General features: G+C 41.5%; 1 protein-coding gene across 1 annotated transcript in view; it reads right to left on the reverse strand.

Moving 5' to 3' along the window:
* The window catches only part of PGM5 (phosphoglucomutase 5), a 165,968-nt gene that overhangs the window by 134,757 nt on the left and 12,730 nt on the right, over positions 1-18,481 (reverse strand). Inside the window, exons 2-4 of the mRNA XM_053923981.2 lie at positions 12,701-12,863; positions 5,410-5,556; positions 2,371-2,496 (exon numbers count right to left, since the gene is read on the reverse strand). Of these exons, the coding sequence (XP_053779956.1) occupies positions 2,371-2,496; positions 5,410-5,556; positions 12,701-12,863 (436 nt within the window). The remainder of the gene's footprint in view (positions 1-2,370; positions 2,497-5,409; positions 5,557-12,700; positions 12,864-18,481) is intronic.

Genomic DNA, 18,481 nt, shown 5'->3' on the forward strand with positions numbered 1-18,481 from the left:
AAGGCATTTTCAGATACACACTGACTTAAAACATTTACCTTCCGTGAACTTCTCTCACAGAGTTCCTAGAGGAGTGTTCCTCTAAGACCCAGGAATTAATCAAGAAAACAAGACAAAGTTTCCAGAAAGAGGACAGTCAACATAAGAGACAGGTAAAGGGAATCACTAGAATGATGGTAAAGGACGATTCCAGGAAGGCAGCGGCTCACAGAGCAGCCAGTGCAGAGTGAAGCAGATCAGAGGTCTCCAGGAGAGTGAAGTGAGACAGTTAGTCTCTGGGCGAGTATGGGGGTTAATAGGGATAACTACACTTAACAAAGACTAAGCAATGAGTAAATAAGACAATTACTAACTCCAACACAATAAAAAAAATTGTACTGTAAAGAAAATATAATTATAATACTTTGCATGGCTCAGCAATGTTAGGGTAAAACAGACACTGGATACTGATCTTATCAAAATGGTCATATTACCTTAGGTAAGTACGCTTGACCTCAGTGAATGGAGAGAGTAAAAAAAAGCTGCAATCTCATATTCCATAATATGAAGCCAGTAGTGGCCAAAACCGAAAAATCAACAAGAAGCAGTATATTCGTTGTATTTATTAATAGGAGATAAATACTTAAAAAAAAAAACTTAAAAAAGATGGCTGAGTAGGTAAACACTGTGCTCCTCTCCTCCCACGACCAAATCAGAATTACAGCTCAATTATTGAACAAGCAACCTGGACAACCATCTGAAGACAAGCTGACCAGAAGTCCTAGAACTAAGGATGTAAAGAAGAAGCCACTGGAGACTGGTAACAGCAGAGATGCAAAAAGGGCCGGCTCCACACCCGTGGGCAGCAGTTGAGAATCAGGAGGGCTATCTCAGCTCCAAAGAAGCTAGGAGTCCCAACCCCACACTGGGCTCCCCAACTTGGAGCACCAGAGCCAGAAGGAGGTGCCCCATATAACATCTGGCTGTGAAAATCAGCAGGGATTCCTTCCCTAGGGGTGAAACAAAAGGCTGCAGGAAACCCAGGTGTGCTCTTGAAGGGTCTGCGCACAGGGCTTATAGGTGTTCACCTTGGGGTGGGAAGGTTGAGGGAAGGGGACAGGGCACCAGAGATGTAAAAGAAGAAACTGAGTTGTATGGCTTCAGAGCAAGGACTGGAGGGACAGTTGCCACTGTCCCTGTGTTGAACCCTCCTCACACCCAGACAGCAGGCAGGAACCTGCATTAGCCTGGTGAATACCGCTCACCCTACCCCGACTACTTCCTGGGACCCCCGCCCCACCCAACTTGCAGGGTATGGCCAGAGGCCCTTTCAGAGGCAGGCAGCCAGACTTGCTGGCACTGCAGTCTTTCTTAAAAATTCTCAAAGGCCCCAGGCAGATGGCGGCGGGCCTCAGTGTACCCTGTGCCTTTTTACTGAGTGGCCCCAGGCTCAGCACTGGTGCCAATTCTGAATCTGCATTAATCTGGTGAACAACACTCACCCTACCCTGGTGAATCCCTGGGGCCCCACCTCACCCACCTCGGGTACTGCCTGAGGCTCTTTCAGTGCTGAGGCTTAAGGGTAGTCAGCAGGCCTTGTGCTTCCTGCTGAGTGGCCCCAAGCATGGTAGTGGTGACAGCCAGCCACTGTTAGCAGTGTGGCTTCTCCCACATGCTTCTAGGTATAGCACAGGTAGCTGCTAACCTTGAATCACTTTGTAGCTCCTACCAGGTAGCACCAGACTGGTCACAGGCAGCAGCTGACACTGGCACTGAAGCAGTCCCCATAAGGCCCCTGAGCCAACACCAGAGCACCACTTAATCAGCTCCACAAGTGGCACACCCAAGTGGCAGTCTCGGCAGGTACCAGAGCCCACTGGGGCAAACCCCACTCCATGGGCTCAGCCTCAGAGCAGCAGCTGGTCATGGCCAGTCCTCACCACCAGGCAGACTGAGGCTTAGTCCCAGGCACTGATGTGTCAACAGCACTCAAGGCCCAATCACACAGGAGGGCATACACAACCCACACAAGGGACACTCATGGAGCACTTGGCTCAGGTCATCAGGGAGACTGTGTGTGCTACTGGGCCCCACGGTCACCTGCTACATAAGGCCACCCTGCCAGCACCGGGAGACGGAGCAGACCTACCTGACACGTAGGAGCAAGCACAGAGTGACAGCACACTTACTTGCTCAAGCTTTGTTTTCATTTGCATCAAAAGAGAGAAATTAGAGCCCTGAAGTTTTCTAGAGCATGCCAAATAACTGCAAATACGTATGTTGTGTGAGTATCTACAAATCCAACCTCCCTCACAATCCCAGAAAGCCAACAAGGGTCAAGGTCTCCTTAACAGTTCTCGCCCACCCGATGGTGAAAGCCCACAGGCTTACCCCCATGCATCGCATCCACGCGGATCTTCAGTTGGCCAGGCCCGGTCAGCAAACTTTTGATGGCATTAAAGTCAAAGATGGTCCGAAGGAGATTGAGATAGATATCCACGGAGTCCACTATCTCCACTAAAGACAGGAAAGCAAAGGGAAATGTCAATAACTGTGACCATGAAGAACACCTGGAAGTAAAACAAAGAATCACTACCTTAATATATGAATCTCTGACCACACATTATGTGGGAGGCCAAGTGTCCATTTACAGACAAAATCAAAAACTGAGACACAGTGAGAGGCTACAAACTTTTCAGGTTATATGGATATAAATAATATCAAGTTGTAAATTCTCCTTTGCAAGTAAAAAATCAACCACAAGAATAAAGTAGTTAAAACTGTGCCTGTTATCCCGACTCACGCCTTCTTTCTGCCACCTCCATCTAAAAAACTGCCCCCACCTGGACGCTGAAAGGCATCTTGGCATACTCAGTGGCCGGTCCTAGGGGGCTGGCCAAGCCATGACTCAGCTGTCGTGAAACAAGTCAAGGGCTGACCTCAGCAGTGACTCCTATTTTCCAAATGCCATTGTGCCAACCAGACCCAGGTTCAGAATTAGTGATGAAGGATATACTCCTGCGTTTGTGTGACATCCCTCGTGTGCCCAGTCTAGTGCCAGTTTGAAGGTGAATGCCAGATAGTTAGAAATCCTCCTTAAACAAATGTTCTCCAATGTCTGGCACCATCCAATGACCATGAGTCCAAAACATGTCCTTTTTATTTATTTGACAAATAAATAAAACCCAGAATACATTACATTTTTCAAACTTGGCAATCATTACATAATACTACTCAGAAAGTACTTTTCCTAGAAAAGTTCCTACTTGACTTTTAGACACTAAAATTTGGCCATGAGCCCAGCTTTTTAAATTCATAGTTAAATTGTGAAACTTATACGTATTGTTTTTCCAAGTTTTCAAATACATACTAAATACTGTGGAATCCTGAAATACTTAAAACTGAACTAAAAATATTACCAATCCATCTTTAATAATTTTCAGTAAATCCAGGTGCAATATTTAATGGATGAGATTTTAATATTTAATATGAAATTGTCTCTTCATCTGGTCAAATACACAACTAAAAATATTTTTCCTTGTACTTATATCATTCTTGTACATGTGTCCATTCAAATACAATGTAATTACTTTTTAAGGAACACATTTAATCATCTTTTGACACAAAGAAAATATTAATCCTTAACATAAATTAATTAAAAAGTAATCTATTTGAACCGTACACCTAAAAATGGTTAAAATTATAAACTTTGTTATTTATATTTTACCACAACAAAATATTAGCCTATAAAATAAAAGGTCATGTCTTGAATATATTAAAAGTTTTACTCATTGTATAATATTGGATAATGTTTTTGGCAATTTCATTCTGGTATTTTAATTCTTGAACCACTTGCCTAAATACATTTGGCATTTACAGCAGATAACACATAATACCAAACAGAAATGTAAAAAACAAGGAAGCAAATAGAATTCAGTGAAGTTTGGAAGTTCACTTCACAAAGTTCATGCTCTTGACCCTTTACGGTGAAATGACAAGAACTCATTCGTTTCCAGTTAACTCAAGAACAGCGAGAACGTAGTGCATAAATTATCCCGGTTACCTGCAAATTCTTTTCAGGAGCCAGGAGATCTTCTCTACCCACCTCCCGGTACCCAAAGCATTTTTTAAAAAAACTCATCAGATGAGCAATATGGCTAAAGCAATGGGCCTGAATCTGAGCTCGCCAAAGATCTAGGTCCCTTGGACAACTAAATAAAATTGTGAAGATACAATCAATCAGTGAATAAACAAACGAACATCTTCTTGATGGTAATGCCTGATTTTTCTCAGTCATCTTACTGTCCAGTCCTTCAAACATATGCAATCAAGCACATTTAAACCATTGTGTTTAATACAACATGTCCCTTGCTTTTAGCCACCCAATCATTGTGTCATGTGTGTTTGCACGTGTGCACACGGTCCCAACTGGGTGGATAAAAGCAGGCTTCTGTTGCTTCCAATAAGTATCACATAGCTTTGAATTAATTTCTGCTGACTAGCTAAGTGAGCAAGGGACTCCAAATCTTTCAAGAAAAATGTAATAGAGTTGGTCCAACATTGCGACCCCTGAACAGTCCATTCAAGCTCTTCTTTGTCCCTACAATACCATGTTGCCCTGAGCCAGGTATTTCATCTTTTTAGCTAAGTTAAGTTACTTGTAAAGTATGGATACCAGCCTAACACAAACTGTATTTAGGCTTATAGGGGCACCAAAGGAGTAAAAAAAATATTAGCTGGCTGTTACTTATATGTCTTTTAGGAAAAAACACTAGGATAAAATAGAGGGGAAGAGGATACATATACAAATGACAGTAATGTTGTTATATGGTTCAGTATTAATCCACAAAATAAAAGGTTAGAACCTGAGTACTTTAGAAGTTTTAGTTGACAATTCCATTCTAGTTTAATTTTTTAACCACTTGCCTGAATCCATTGGGTACTTACTGAGTTCTTTCGTAAAGTTGCCTAACACAGTGCTTGGTAGAGAGCAGGTAAACAGCAATTGAGCATTGAATCCGTATGAACTGCATGGCTCTGGCTCGAAAAAGCAACGCCTACCTTCCGTGAGAAACTTTTACCCCACTACCGTTCTGGGTCTCCTCTAATTATATAAGGTATTTGAGCATCTTCACTGTAATTGCTCAGAAAAGCAATTCATAGCTTATTCTTGGAACACTGTAATAGTCAGCCACGAAACTTTCCCTATGTGGAAAATGATGGAGTTTGGAAGGTGGTTTTTGAAAGTTGCCAGTTCTGAATATCTTGTCTGTTCTCAGGTCCCTCTGCAGGACATTCCGATTATATCTGTTTATCAAGCGTCATTCCCAAGGTTGATAACCCAGTCCCTTTCGTGCATGCACTGTCCTGCAGAAACCAGTCACCCCCTCCACAGAGTTCTTCTGACTTCTTCAAAACACAATCTATTACCTCTGAATGGTTTGAATTTGTTCTCCAGGTCAAATTCTTGTCTTCCTAGCCGAGACAGGTCAATTCGCAGATCAGGACATATAGCGTATTCTTCAATTGTTTTGCTGATCTGATAAATTTTGTCTGAGACAACGTCTGGCGCAGGACCTAAAATTTGAAAATAATGTGTCACCAAAAATAAATTTCTTTAAAATTTCCAACAGAAAAAAATGTTACCTCCTCCCCTATGAAGCAGGAGAAAAGGTTCATTTGCTCTGTGAACAGCAGACAACAGTTCACGGTTCAACCAGCCTCGATATTTCTTAGGCTGTACACCATCCACTATGGGGGAAATTTAGCCAGCCTCCGCTGTTCCATGGAGCCCCATAACCTATATGTTTGTTTATTTGCTTTAATCCACTTCTAAGCAATGATACGTCTTCCCTAAAAATAGTTTCACACCTGCCAGGGAGGCCTGGTTACGTAATCAGCTTTATTCAGGAAATGAGACACAAACAGGATATGCATTTGACAGAAGTGAGGGATTCCAGATTTAAACTGCAGCTTCCCAAAGTGCACTAGAGGAGAGAAATACTGTTTCTACTCCCAGGTCTGCTTACCTCATAAATGCGTGAATTTACCCGGATAAATTATTTCCCCAAATCCCACTCTCTAGTGAACTCCAAGTTTTTAAACGGGGTTCAACTAAAAATATCCAATACATTTCCTGGTCAAGTTGACAAGTTGAAATACACTTTAAATGAATTGAACATAAAAACAACAGTTGTCCTCCTTTAGCTTTTTTCTTGTCTTTTTAACTTTTACATCTTAATGCATTTTTTTGCAACAAGTTTGGGAATCAAATGAGTAAATAGATCGAAAGATCTCAAATATAAATGATAGAGGACAGATAGGTAGATGTTAGGAAGCTTTGTGTATTAATTTCACTCACCAGCTATATTTTAACTTTCTACCGAACACAAATTATTCCTTAACTCCTTTTCCATCCCAATCCTTAGAGCTGTACTGTCCAACACAACAGCCGGCGCCTGAAATGTGACTAATCAGACTGAGATGTGCTGTAACTGTAAAATACACACCAAATTTTGAAGAGTAGAAAAATATAGTACATTGTATTAATAATTTTATAATAACTTGTTGAGATAACATTTTGGATATATTGGGTTAAATAAAATATATTAAACATTCCACCTGTTTCTTTTTATTTTGTTCATGTGGCTATTAGAAAATTTTAAATTACATATGTAACATACAACTTATTTCTATTTGCCAGTACTGCTTCGGGGCAAACACTATCGCTGCCTCCCAATAAATGCTCATTGAACACAGAAAAGGGGATGGTGCCCAAACTCATTAAGTTACACACATTAAGTACGGGCAAGTGTTTTGTATATCAGTTGCACCTCAGTAAAGCTGGGGGCAGGGGGAGGGACAGCAATAGCACCGTTCCAATAGGTGGGAGAGAGAAGAGCCTAGCAGATTGTGCCGACACTTGTTTGTCATGTAGGAAAAATAAGAATGAAAAAAGGGATAAGCATAGCCCTTCTCAACTTCACCCTTTCCCAAAACATAGAAAGGAAACAGTCTTCTTTAGTTTTTGCATTTCTTATACAACGCTAATACTTGCAAGATTAAAGACTGCATAAATATCCCCGTCTTCCGGACACCATGTCATGGTCCAGTACTATCTCCATCAGTTTTTAAAAGTCTCTGAGTTTTAATGCCAAAGCACACTGATGTCCAAAAGGAAAACGAGTTCTAGCAAACTAGACAATTTTCTATGATAATTTTCTCTCATTCACTCACACTGATAACCTCAGAGCTCATCAACCACCTCTGCATTCCTTGACAACTTCCAAGTTCCTTGACATCTTCTACTCCAGTGATTTTCTTCGCTTTGGTCAATGCCTGGTACACTCACACCTTAAGTATTATTGTCTCTTGAAATTCTTCTTTCCAAAATGTCAAACCTGAGTGTCCTTAGCAAATTCCTTACCTTCCATCTATCCTACTCTGTACCTCTGCTGAACGTGCTCCTCATGACTTAATTAATCCCAGGCCATCAACACATTCTAGTTTTATTGATCTCTTATTCCAGGCAGGACCCTACAGTCCCCCATCTGATCTATGCCTTTGTTAGCATAACAACACATACCAACGTGTATTGAAATTTACATGTGGAAAGTATGAGGGGTGCAGACATAGTTGCCTATATTTGTTCAAAAAAGAGTAAGAGGAAAGTTTGCCTGCTAAGATCATGAGGCAAGAATAGGGAAAGGACTTGGGATAAATGGAGATGTCTTGTAAAAGGTACTCTGGGAAATCTGTTGAGGACTCCTGAGAAGTGAGGGCCAGGAGGAAGTTAAACTCTCCTTCTTAGGAGAAGGCAATTGTATAAGTTCATGACTAGCGTCAGCAGTGCATCAAGCTGGCAGCGACAAGTATGACACATCTCACACTTTAGGTGGAATTTGGTACTTACAAAAAGCAGATGAAATAGCATTATTATTATCCTGAGTTTACAAATGGGGAAACTGAAATTGGAGGAGGTGACCTTAATCAAGGTCACATCACTGGTAATTGACAGATGCTGACTTTAATCCTAGTAGTCTGATGTCAGCTCAGACACTATTAAGAACTACCAGGTGTGGGAGGGGTTAGGGGGTGGAGGACTCGTGGACATGGACAACAGTGTGTTGATTGCAGCAGTGGGGAAAGGGGCATAAGGGGGATAAGCGGTAATGGAAAAAATACAATAAAAAAGCTGTAATGATTCTGAAAAAAAAAAAAAAAAAGAAGAAGAACTACCAGCCCTCTTGATTCCCTGCTGGGCCCTCCCAGCTGTTTCCCAAACACTGGACATCACCATCACCGGCCCCCATCGCTGCCACTCTGATGCACTGCTGACGTTAGTCATGAACTTATACAATTGCCTTCTCCTAAGAAGGAGAGTTTAACTTCCTCCTGGCCCTCACTTCTCAGGAGTCCTCAACAAATTTCCCAGAGTACCTTTTACAAGACACCTCCATTTATCCCTTATAAGTGCTTTCCTTATTCCTGCCTCATGATCTTACCGGCAAACTTTCTTCTCACTTTTTTTGAACAGATACAGGCAACTATACCTGCACCCCTGAAAGTGGGATCTTTCCCCATCTTTGCCTTCTTACTCCGAGGTTCAGCCCCCTTTTCTTGGAATCTACGTTCTCTATGAGCTCCACAGCTTATTCTGTGAGGCTGGCCAAGTTTTCTTAACCATTTTACTCCTCAGTGACTTTATCAGGTTATTATAAGGATTAAATGAGATAGTGCATATAAAGTTCTGTGAATAGAGCCTGGCACATTGTAAGAATTAAGAAAAGTCAGTAGCCCTGGCTGGTGTGGCTCAGTGGATTGAATGCCGACCTGCGAACCAAAGGGTTGCTGGTTCAATTCCCAGTCAGGCTACTTGCCTGGGTTGTGGGCCATGTTCCCAGTAGGGAGCATGCAAGAGGCAACCACACATTAATGTTTCTCTCCCTCTCTTTCTCCCTCCTTTCCCCTCTCTCTAAAAATAAATAAATAAAATCTTTTAAAAAATCTTTAAAAATAATGAGTGTTTTCATTATTGATTCCATTTGTTTTTTTAACATCTTCCCCTCGACTTAAAAACATGCTCAGAATAGTCCTGTTCCCTAAATATATTTTAGAAGCAACCTAGCTCCAGATGTGTCCCATTTCCCCGGATATGCCTACTTATTCCATACATTTAGCCTTTTAACTTATTCCATATGACGTGTCTGCATGACACACGACAGAAGAGACCCATGCCCGCAGCTTCAGATGAGGGATGTCATGCTAAAACTTATCCTACTTTGAGGAAGAAGAAAGCAACTGAATCTCTCTGTGCCATCAAGAAAGTTAGTTTCATTAATAACGCCAAGCCACACAAAAATGAAGAATTAAAAGAAAGAGGGAGAACTTTCAATGCATTGGGCTGGCCAAAGAGTTTGTTTAGTTTTCCCATACAATGGCTCTAATAGTGCTTAGCTGTCTTTAACTTCATTCAAGACAATTTTGTTAGATTATATTGTGACAGCTGTCATATCAGTGTGCATTTTTAAAAAGCTATCAAAATTGGTGAATTTTTGTGCAGCCATTTTAATACTGAAACGTAAGAAAATACATATTTTTGGTTTATTATGCTTTATTATTTCAAGAAGGGTTTTTGAAATGCAAAAGAAGATCTGTGCAGTGTGTGGAGAAGGTGCTGTGACTGGTTGAATGTGTCAAAAGTGGTTTGTAAAGTTTCTTGGTACTATTGACAATTTGGCCAAATACTTCTTTATTGTGGGTCTGTCTTATGCATTGGAAAATGTTTAGCAGCACCCCTGGCCTCTACCCACTAGAAGCCAACAGTGGGAAATAGTCAAAATACTCAAAATATCCAAATCAATTAAGTTATTGGTGAAAATGAAAACAGTGTCTTTTATTTTATGGAAAAAACTAAACAGACTTTTTGGCCAACCCCATAGTTAAAGGCTAAGTGGTAAATTCAATCCTCTACCCTTATTCGAGATTTGATTAAAGAGGTCTCAAACCCTCTTATAATTGGGTATTTAAATAATATCTTCCTTTATGCCTCACAGGATATCATACAGATGAATGGGGTGCTCTTGTAAGTTATGAAGTCAGGTATTAATTCCAAATTCTTACTTGAAATCTGTTGCTTAGTTTAGTAACTGATATATTACATTTCTCTACAAATTGCTGTTTTCTGAGCCCATTTAACGTCCTGTGTTAGTGTATAAAATACTTCACATTGCATAGTTTTTTCCTGAAGTATTCATTAGCTGCTGCAAGACTAGCTTGTAAGTCCTTGGTGTGATTTTTAGTGAAGCAGCGCTCCTCGAAACACACCTTCAATGACAAGTCACTTCATGAGGCATTTTTTTTAAATGCTTGACATCAATCAAGTCCCTTGTTTGGATAATGTCCAAAATGGCTATAAGCAGGGGGCGATAATATATATTCCCTAAGGATGTGCTATTTTTGACTGGGGTCAGGAAAAATTCATAGTGGTAACTGTTGTTGTTTAAAATTAACTCCTATCCATGTAGACACACAGACAGACTCAGTGTTCTAGATTAAGGGAGATTTAAGAGACGTTAACAACCAAATGCAATGCATGGTTCTGGGATAAATCCTGGTTTAAACAAAATAGATATAAATGACATTTTGGGGATAATTGGAAAATTTAGACTCTAGATTAAGTTTTAGATGATATTAGAGAATTAGTGTTATTTTGGTTGGGTGTGATATCTCTTTCTTTTCAAAAGATGCATTCAGAAATATGTAGGTCTAAAATGTCTTCATGCTGTAATTTGCCTTAAAATTCTTCACAGAAAAAAAAAGATAAGCAAAATGAAAAACAAAGTAATGGATACATATATTCATTTATTATTCTCCCTATCTTATATATGAGGTCTGTCCAGAAAGTATCCATCCATGTACTATGAAAATAGAGACATTTATTGAAGATGATACAAGACATAAGAAACATTGTACACAGAACAATGACACCTCAGTCTCCTTCAAAGTAGGCACCTTGGGACCTCACACAGTTTTCCCACGATTCATCTCCAGTTGTGACCTTCTTGAGGAAACCTGGTTCATTGGTAGACGTTTCAATCAAATCATCAGCAACTGCAGCATGATGTTCCTTCTGCTCTGGTAGCAGAAGCCATGGAACAAATTTTGCCATGACATGTTTCGTGCCAAGATCCTTAGTCAAAATCTCGGACACAGTAGTTTTTGGAATCCTCAGATCAGCTTCTAGTTCTCACACTTTCAAACACTGATCTTTGTTGATTGCAGCCCGTACACGTTCAACATTCTCAAGTGTTCTGCTTGATGCAGGCCTTCCAGAACGTGGATCACTTTCAACAGATTCTCAACCATCTTTGAAGCGTGTGTGCCACACTTTTATTTGTGCTGCACTCATTGCATCATCCCTGAAAGTCTTATGAGTCATCCAAATAGTTTCCATAGAGGAATGTTCAAGCTTAATGCAAAATTTGATGCAGATTTATTGCTCCGCTCACTCAGTCATTTTGAAAAGGACAGTAACACAGCACACATGCTCACACAAAGGCATCTACCACCCCCACTGACTAGTACAGTGACGTCGTCATTGCTCACACATGCACATTCCGTCCACTCTCCTTGGCTGCCAGGTTACATTGATGTTGCGCGAACCAATCTTGTTATAGTAATAATAGCTGGACTTTTTCTGGGTAGACCTTGTATGTTTAAAATGTTTTAGCTCACACCATACACATATCCCACCCCACCAGGATCTCCAAGCTATAAATTTCTGTAAATATAAGAAAAGTGAAATAATTCTTAGCATTTCAGTGAGAAGTCAACACGATCGGAAAGGAGAGCTAGGGCTTGGACAAAAAAAGTCTTTTGTCGACCCTGAGCAGCCATGTGACATTGAGCAAATGAGAGTCTCTCAGGGCTTTGATTTGTCTGTAAAATGACAATAATGGTCTTAATGACTTTGAGGGTATGTTCCAACTCTACAATCCAGAGTCTTTCCATATCAGAGAAGCATCAACTCTTCAACTCTTTGACTGTACAGAGGAGTTCAGGAGACCACGAGACCACATGGATTCAAGATCCCATTATGCCACTTCCTTGTCCTGTCACTTTGGGCATTGTGATCATTCATTTCACGTGTCAGTTCGACTGGGCCACAGAGAGCCCAGATGTTCAGTGAAACGTTATTCCAGGTGTGTCTGTGAGGGTGTTTCTTGATAAGGTTAAGACTTGAAGCAGCAGACAGGTGGTGGGCTTCATCCAATCCACGGAAGGCCTGGACAGAACAAAAACACTAAGGGAGAACTCTCCCTCTCTATCTGCTTGTCTTCAAGCTGACACTTCCGTCCCCCCTGCCGGCAGACCCAGACTCAGCCGGGAATTTACACCCTCAGCTCTGCTGCGCCTCAGGTCTTTCGACTCAGTCCGAAGCATTCCATTAGCTCTCCTGAGTCTCTCCAGCTTGCCAACTGCAGATCTCGGGAGTTCTCAGCCTCCATAAACACATGAGCCAATTCCTTAAAATAAATCTCTTTATATCCTATTGGTTCTGTTTCTCTGGAAATCCCTGACATATACAGACACCTCACTAGATATTTCTGAGCTATTTCCTCTGCACTCTGTTTGTCTCACATCAGGGGACCATTGTAAGATTGCGATAACATGAGACGGAAGAAATCATGATAATTAAGGCATATTTTGAGTCACATACCTCCATTGGAAACATTAAACTTCACTCCAAACTCTCCCCCCGGTCCTCCAGGGCAGTGGCTGGCTGTCAGGATGATTCCACCAGCTGCCTTGATCTTTCTGATGATGCAGGAAACAGCAGGTGTTGACAAGATGCCATTCTGTCCAATAATCAGTCGTCCAATCTAGAGCAGCCAGAAAAAAAAAATCAATCCTGTTACATGGGATCGAAGTACATTTCAACAGGAAAGTGCTCCAGGCTCTGTTAGCACAAAATAAATCACTTCAAAAAGAACTGAGTGGGCGGGGATGAGCAGGGGACATAGCTTGGGAATTGTCTCTTCTGCCCAATGTCTCCAAGACCATTTGGGACACCCACATCTAGCAGTCAATTATTAATCTGTAAATTGGAACAGCCTTATTAATTTTCAGTAGTTTGGACCATCTGCTTTTAATGACCAAAAGGTTAGCCTGAACCACAAAAAAAGTTCTCAGTTTGTTTCTGGCTCCAAAACTGCACATTCACATGCTGGAAATTACACGAAAAAAAGAAAAGAAGCAAGTCTGTGCTTCATCCCTTCCTCTGGCTCAGCACAAGCTCCCACGGGAGGGGACCTGGCTTATACAGCCTCGTTGTCAGTGGGCACATTTTAATTTTAGTAGGAACGACCACTCTCCTGAGGGCAGGAATTCTGTATCTGCCACTCAGTGACAGCATATGCTGGGCATGTTGAAGTAGCTACCCGGTCTTGCTAGGCAGAGATCTTTAAGTCATCCATTGGTGTGTCCAGACTCTTTCTATAGCTACAAACCAGGCTTTTAAAGAAAAAAGCAATGCAACCCTGCAGAGCATTACTTGGTATGCTTTGTTTTAAAATAGGACCCAATGTCATCCAATCCAGTGGTTCTCAAATGTTGCTACAAATTTGAATCACTAATGAAGCCTAGAAAATTCCTCATACTCAGACTGCAGCCCAGACTAATTATATTAGAATCTCTGGGGAGTGGGATCCAGGCATTTGTAGTTTCTAGGGCTCTACCGGTGATTCGAATGCTCAGCCAAGCTTGGGGATCAAACCCCCTCATCACTCGAAGGGCCAGCAGCATGAGCATTACCTATGAGCCTGGCAGATGTGCAGAACCTCAAGGCCCAGCCAAGACCAACTGAAGAAGAATCAGTATCCCTTTTTTAAAGATTTTATTTATTTTTAGAAACAGGGAGAAAAACATTGATGTGAAAGAGAAACGTCAATCATTTGCCTCTCAGATGCGCCCCAACCCAGGACCGAACCCGCAACCCAGGCACATGCCCTGGCCAGGAATTCAACTGGTGACCTTTTGCATTGCAGGATGATGCCCAACCAACTGAGTCACACTGGTCAGGGCAAGAATCAGTATCTTAATAAGATCCCCTTTCCTCCTTCTAGATAATTCACTTCTCCATAAACGTTTGAGAAGTATTGATGTTGCCCACAGACCGAGGCAAGCTCTGGCATCCAGCTCAACAGCAGTTACCCTGGCACCAACAGCAACATTGCTGGAGGTAGGTCACTGACCGAATATGACAATGAGGGAGATACAGAAAAAATGTACTGTAGACAGCAAACACAAGAGCTCCAGAAACAAAGCACTCTTGGGGTGACTTAGTATGAAAGACCCACACACCACAACAGCCTCAGAGTATATTTTCCAGTGGATGAGGCAAGTTATAAACAAATAAATGTAATAATAATAAACAACTAGTTGGATACATATTAGGAAGGAAGTCAGCAGGGTTCCATGACAGAGAATAACGGGGTAGCGATTTTAATAATAACAACAATACTAATAATAGCCAAGGGAGGTTGGATTTTATTCTAAGTACAATGGGAATCCACCAAAGGATACTGTAGAAGAATCAGTATCCCTTTTTTAAAGATTTTATTTATTTTTAGAAACAGGGAGAAAAACATTGATGTGAATTAAGCAATGGAAGTGACCTGCTACCATTTACATTTAAAAACATCAAGGACTGAGCAATCCAGATGATCTTGTTAAAAGGCAAGTTATATCTTGTCAGCAGAACAATTCCCTGGCTCTCCTTGTCCCCCACCAACCCAAGGTAAAGCCAAAGTCTTCATCATAGACTCCAAGGCCTTCCATGACCTGACCCCCATTGCCTGCCATCTCCCTCCATCTCTCTGCTTCAGCCACACTGGCCAGTTTGCTGTTCCTCAGACACATCACGCATGATCAGGGCCTTTGCATTTGCTCTTTCCTCTGCTCAGACTTCTCTTACCTGAGTATTCATATACCTGCCCCATGCTGTCATTTGGGTTTCTCTTCTGATGTCAACTAGTCAGAGACAGCACTGTTGACAGCCCTATATAATACGGCACCCATTAGTCTTTAATTTCTCTATTGTTCTCTGTTTACTTTACCCTGCTTTAATCGTCTGTGTGACCCATATTACTATCTAATATTTTCCATGATATTTATTTGTTTTCCCACTATATATAAGCTCTAAGGACTTTGTTTATTCACTGTGATGTTTTAAGATTCTAAAACAAACTTAGCATGGAAGCACACAATAAATAGATATTGAACTGGTTGAAAAAATGAATGAATGGCACCATGTGAAAAATGCATTTGAGAGTGAGAGGAGCAGAGGAGAAGGAGCAGATGAAAGGCTGAGTGTGAATAATGTCTTGAATCAGGCTACAGGCAACAGAAATGAAGGGAAGTGATTGTATGTGAGACATTTTTGGAAGGAGAATGAACAGAATGTGTGTGGGGGATGAAATATGAAAGAGAGGAGCTATGGTAGCCAGCCTCCAAGACGGCTCCCAATGATCCTTGCTCCTGGCACTCAGGCCTTGGTGGAGTCCCCGCCCACACTGAATACAGCAGATCTGGAGGAACAGAACACTGAAGAGTCATAGTGTGTGACTTCCAAGGTGAGGCCGTAAATGCCGCTTCTGGCTTGCTCTCTTGGACTGTTCATTCTGGAGGAAACGAGTTAGTGTGCCATGAAAACAGCACTCACAGAGCCCAGTGTAGGCACCTGTATGGAGAGGAACCAAGACCACCCACCAGCAGCCAGCCCCACCTTGCCAGCTGTGAAGGTGAGCCATCTGACTGAGTATCCTCCAGCCCGACAAGCCTTCACATGACAAAGCCCCCACCAATGTATGACTGCAACCTCATGAGAGTTCCCAAGCCAGAACAACCCATCTTCTGTCCCGCAGGAACTGTAAGAAATACTAAATATATGTCATTGTTTTAAGCCAGTAGATTTTATGGTATTTTCTTTTACAGTTGTCTACCTTTAAAATTTGATGAATAGTGTTGCCATTTATTGAGACACAAAAAACATAGGGCAACAATTATACTCATATCATTATCGAGAGCCATGATAAATTATGATTCTACATGCTCTTGTTAAAATTTAATTGAATACTCAACTCATTCTACTGAGTATTACACGCAATGTAGAAGATTCTGCAAGTATAGCAATGAATACAATTTAGTCACTTCCCTCAAGGAATAAGTTTGTAGATTCAAGAACCTGAAAAATTTATTGTATCTTTTGTTCATAGTTTTCTATCTATCCTATTTTTTAGAATTATTCCTAAAGATACAATCTCTACCATAAACTTGGTGGCTAAAACAACGGAAATTTATTCTCTCACAGTTCTGGAGGCTAGATGGCTAAAATCCCACAGGGCTGCATTTCCTCTAGAGGCTCTAGGGGAAAATCTGGTCACTGCCTTTGTTAGTCTCTGGGGGCTGCCTGGTGTTTTGGGGCTTGTGGCCACATCACTCCAATCTCCACCTCTGTCTTCACATCACCTTTGCTACCGTGTGTCTGTTTTCTCTTTTTCTGTTAACTCTGCCCTTCCAATTAGCCCAAGACAAATGACACCAGAAAAGATCTAGTAATAGATCTGAAATAAATATAATAAATATGTCGACCAAATAAATATCATCTTTGGAAGCCCTGTTGTATAAAGAAAAAGTAGTTAACTTGAAGTTCGAAGATCTAGATATGAGTCTGGGCTCCTTCCCTGACCTACGGCAAACCCCCTCACTCTGCTGAAGCTTGCTATCTTCATCTTCAAAGCCAAGAGGGTATAGGTTGTGAAAATTCACCTATGATGAGACTATATAAAGGGAAACTCTTTGTGAAATTAAACATGACCCAAATTATGCTACTGCTTTCTCCAAATCCCATTCCCTTCCCCCAACATTTAAAATTCATTCCAAGATGGCAGATTATCCCTTAAACTGGCACTTCACTTTCTGAAAAAGTCCTAGAAATACTACCCTCCATCAATGTAGCAGAATGCTACCTTACAAGGAAAAGATGCTCTACTTACACAATTGGCTTTGATTTTGTTTACAGCATTGGAACAGGCAACATCTGCCTTTTATTCCTGAGTGAAATGCAGTCCACAGCTGGGGAGTGCAACCCATGGCATTCTGCTGCAACCTCACTGACCCTCCCAAAGGGGGTACTGGAGGAATCTCCACTCCCACACCACATGGCCTGTCTTTGGCTGGAGGAAGGGAACCCAACCCAACCCCACAGAAGGTACAGTAAAGCTCCCTGGATGGGCCTTACTGCTACTGAGGAACATGTCCTGCAGCACCCACTAGAGAAGGTGGGCACAGTGGGCCCTCCTCCCATGAGCATTCACCATCGTTCCTATGGCGCGGTTCCTTAGGGTCTCTCTGTGTCTAACCTTCTAACTCGATGCCAGTGCCTTTTGTCAACCCTTAAACTTCACCTAGATTGTAGTTATTTGTTCTACCCATGAGTGGGCATAGCAGGTGCTGAGGGAATCTGGATACCCCTCCACATGGCAGAGACCAGTGTCCTGAAAAGAGAAAGTTTTATTACACAAAGCTTTCTCCCAACACTTCCATTTCTTCACACCATATGTAGGTGTACATACAGCGAATACTGCTAATGATTTTTATTTCTGATGGCTCCTTCTTTTCAGAATTCTGCCAACTACTCTTCTAAATTAGATTTAGCATGCATTCAGTGTTTAATTAGCCCAAATTAAAAGCCTAAAGAGCAGCAATGTATAATTTAAACCCACAGGTTAGAATCTCAGAGTAGATGCAGAATTTTTACTCCAAATCAGTTTTCCCCAGTAGGGGATTACTAATGAAGGCAGGGTTGTTTTTGTGTGTGAAATCCCTTAATAAGATTTCCCCTTGATGACTTCCTTTTAGCTTTAAATAAGTCATTAAAAAAAAAGGAGTCCCAAAGAGAGAAGTGAAAGTAAGCATGATATTCCTCAATGTCTTCCATTCACTGTGTCATAGCCCTATAGTCTCAAAGTGAATCAGAGAGAATGAGGAGAGCAATAAACAGAAACTTCCTTGATACTACACAGAGAGAGTGTTGTACAGGACCACACAGCCACTACCACATCCATCTCCAAAGTGCATGGAAAGTCATACACACAAAGATGCCTGTTTCCTGTCTTCTCAGTCAAACAAAAACCAAAAACTACAAAGGCAGTCCAAAGCTAAACTGCCATAGATGGCAGGGGCTTCAGTCTTTCAGTCCCAGCTGTCAGAGAGGAGGGCCAGCCCGTAAGCAGCACTGCACATGAGTAAGCAGGTGATGGCTAAGTGGAATTTCAATAAATAACAATCTCAAGACATAGATGTGGTTACCCAAACACCAAGGGACTTCTCCAGTTGCTCATGGAGAATCATGCAGTTAAATGCTTTGTTACATGGAGACCAGATGGGAGCAACCGAGCTCATCCTCAGCTCCCCGTCCCCCTGGAAGTCTTTATACACA

Source organism: Desmodus rotundus, chromosome 1 (genome assembly GCF_022682495.2).
Source record: "Desmodus rotundus isolate HL8 chromosome 1, HLdesRot8A.1, whole genome shotgun sequence".
Classification (NCBI taxonomy): Eukaryota; Metazoa; Chordata; class Mammalia; order Chiroptera; family Phyllostomidae; genus Desmodus; species Desmodus rotundus.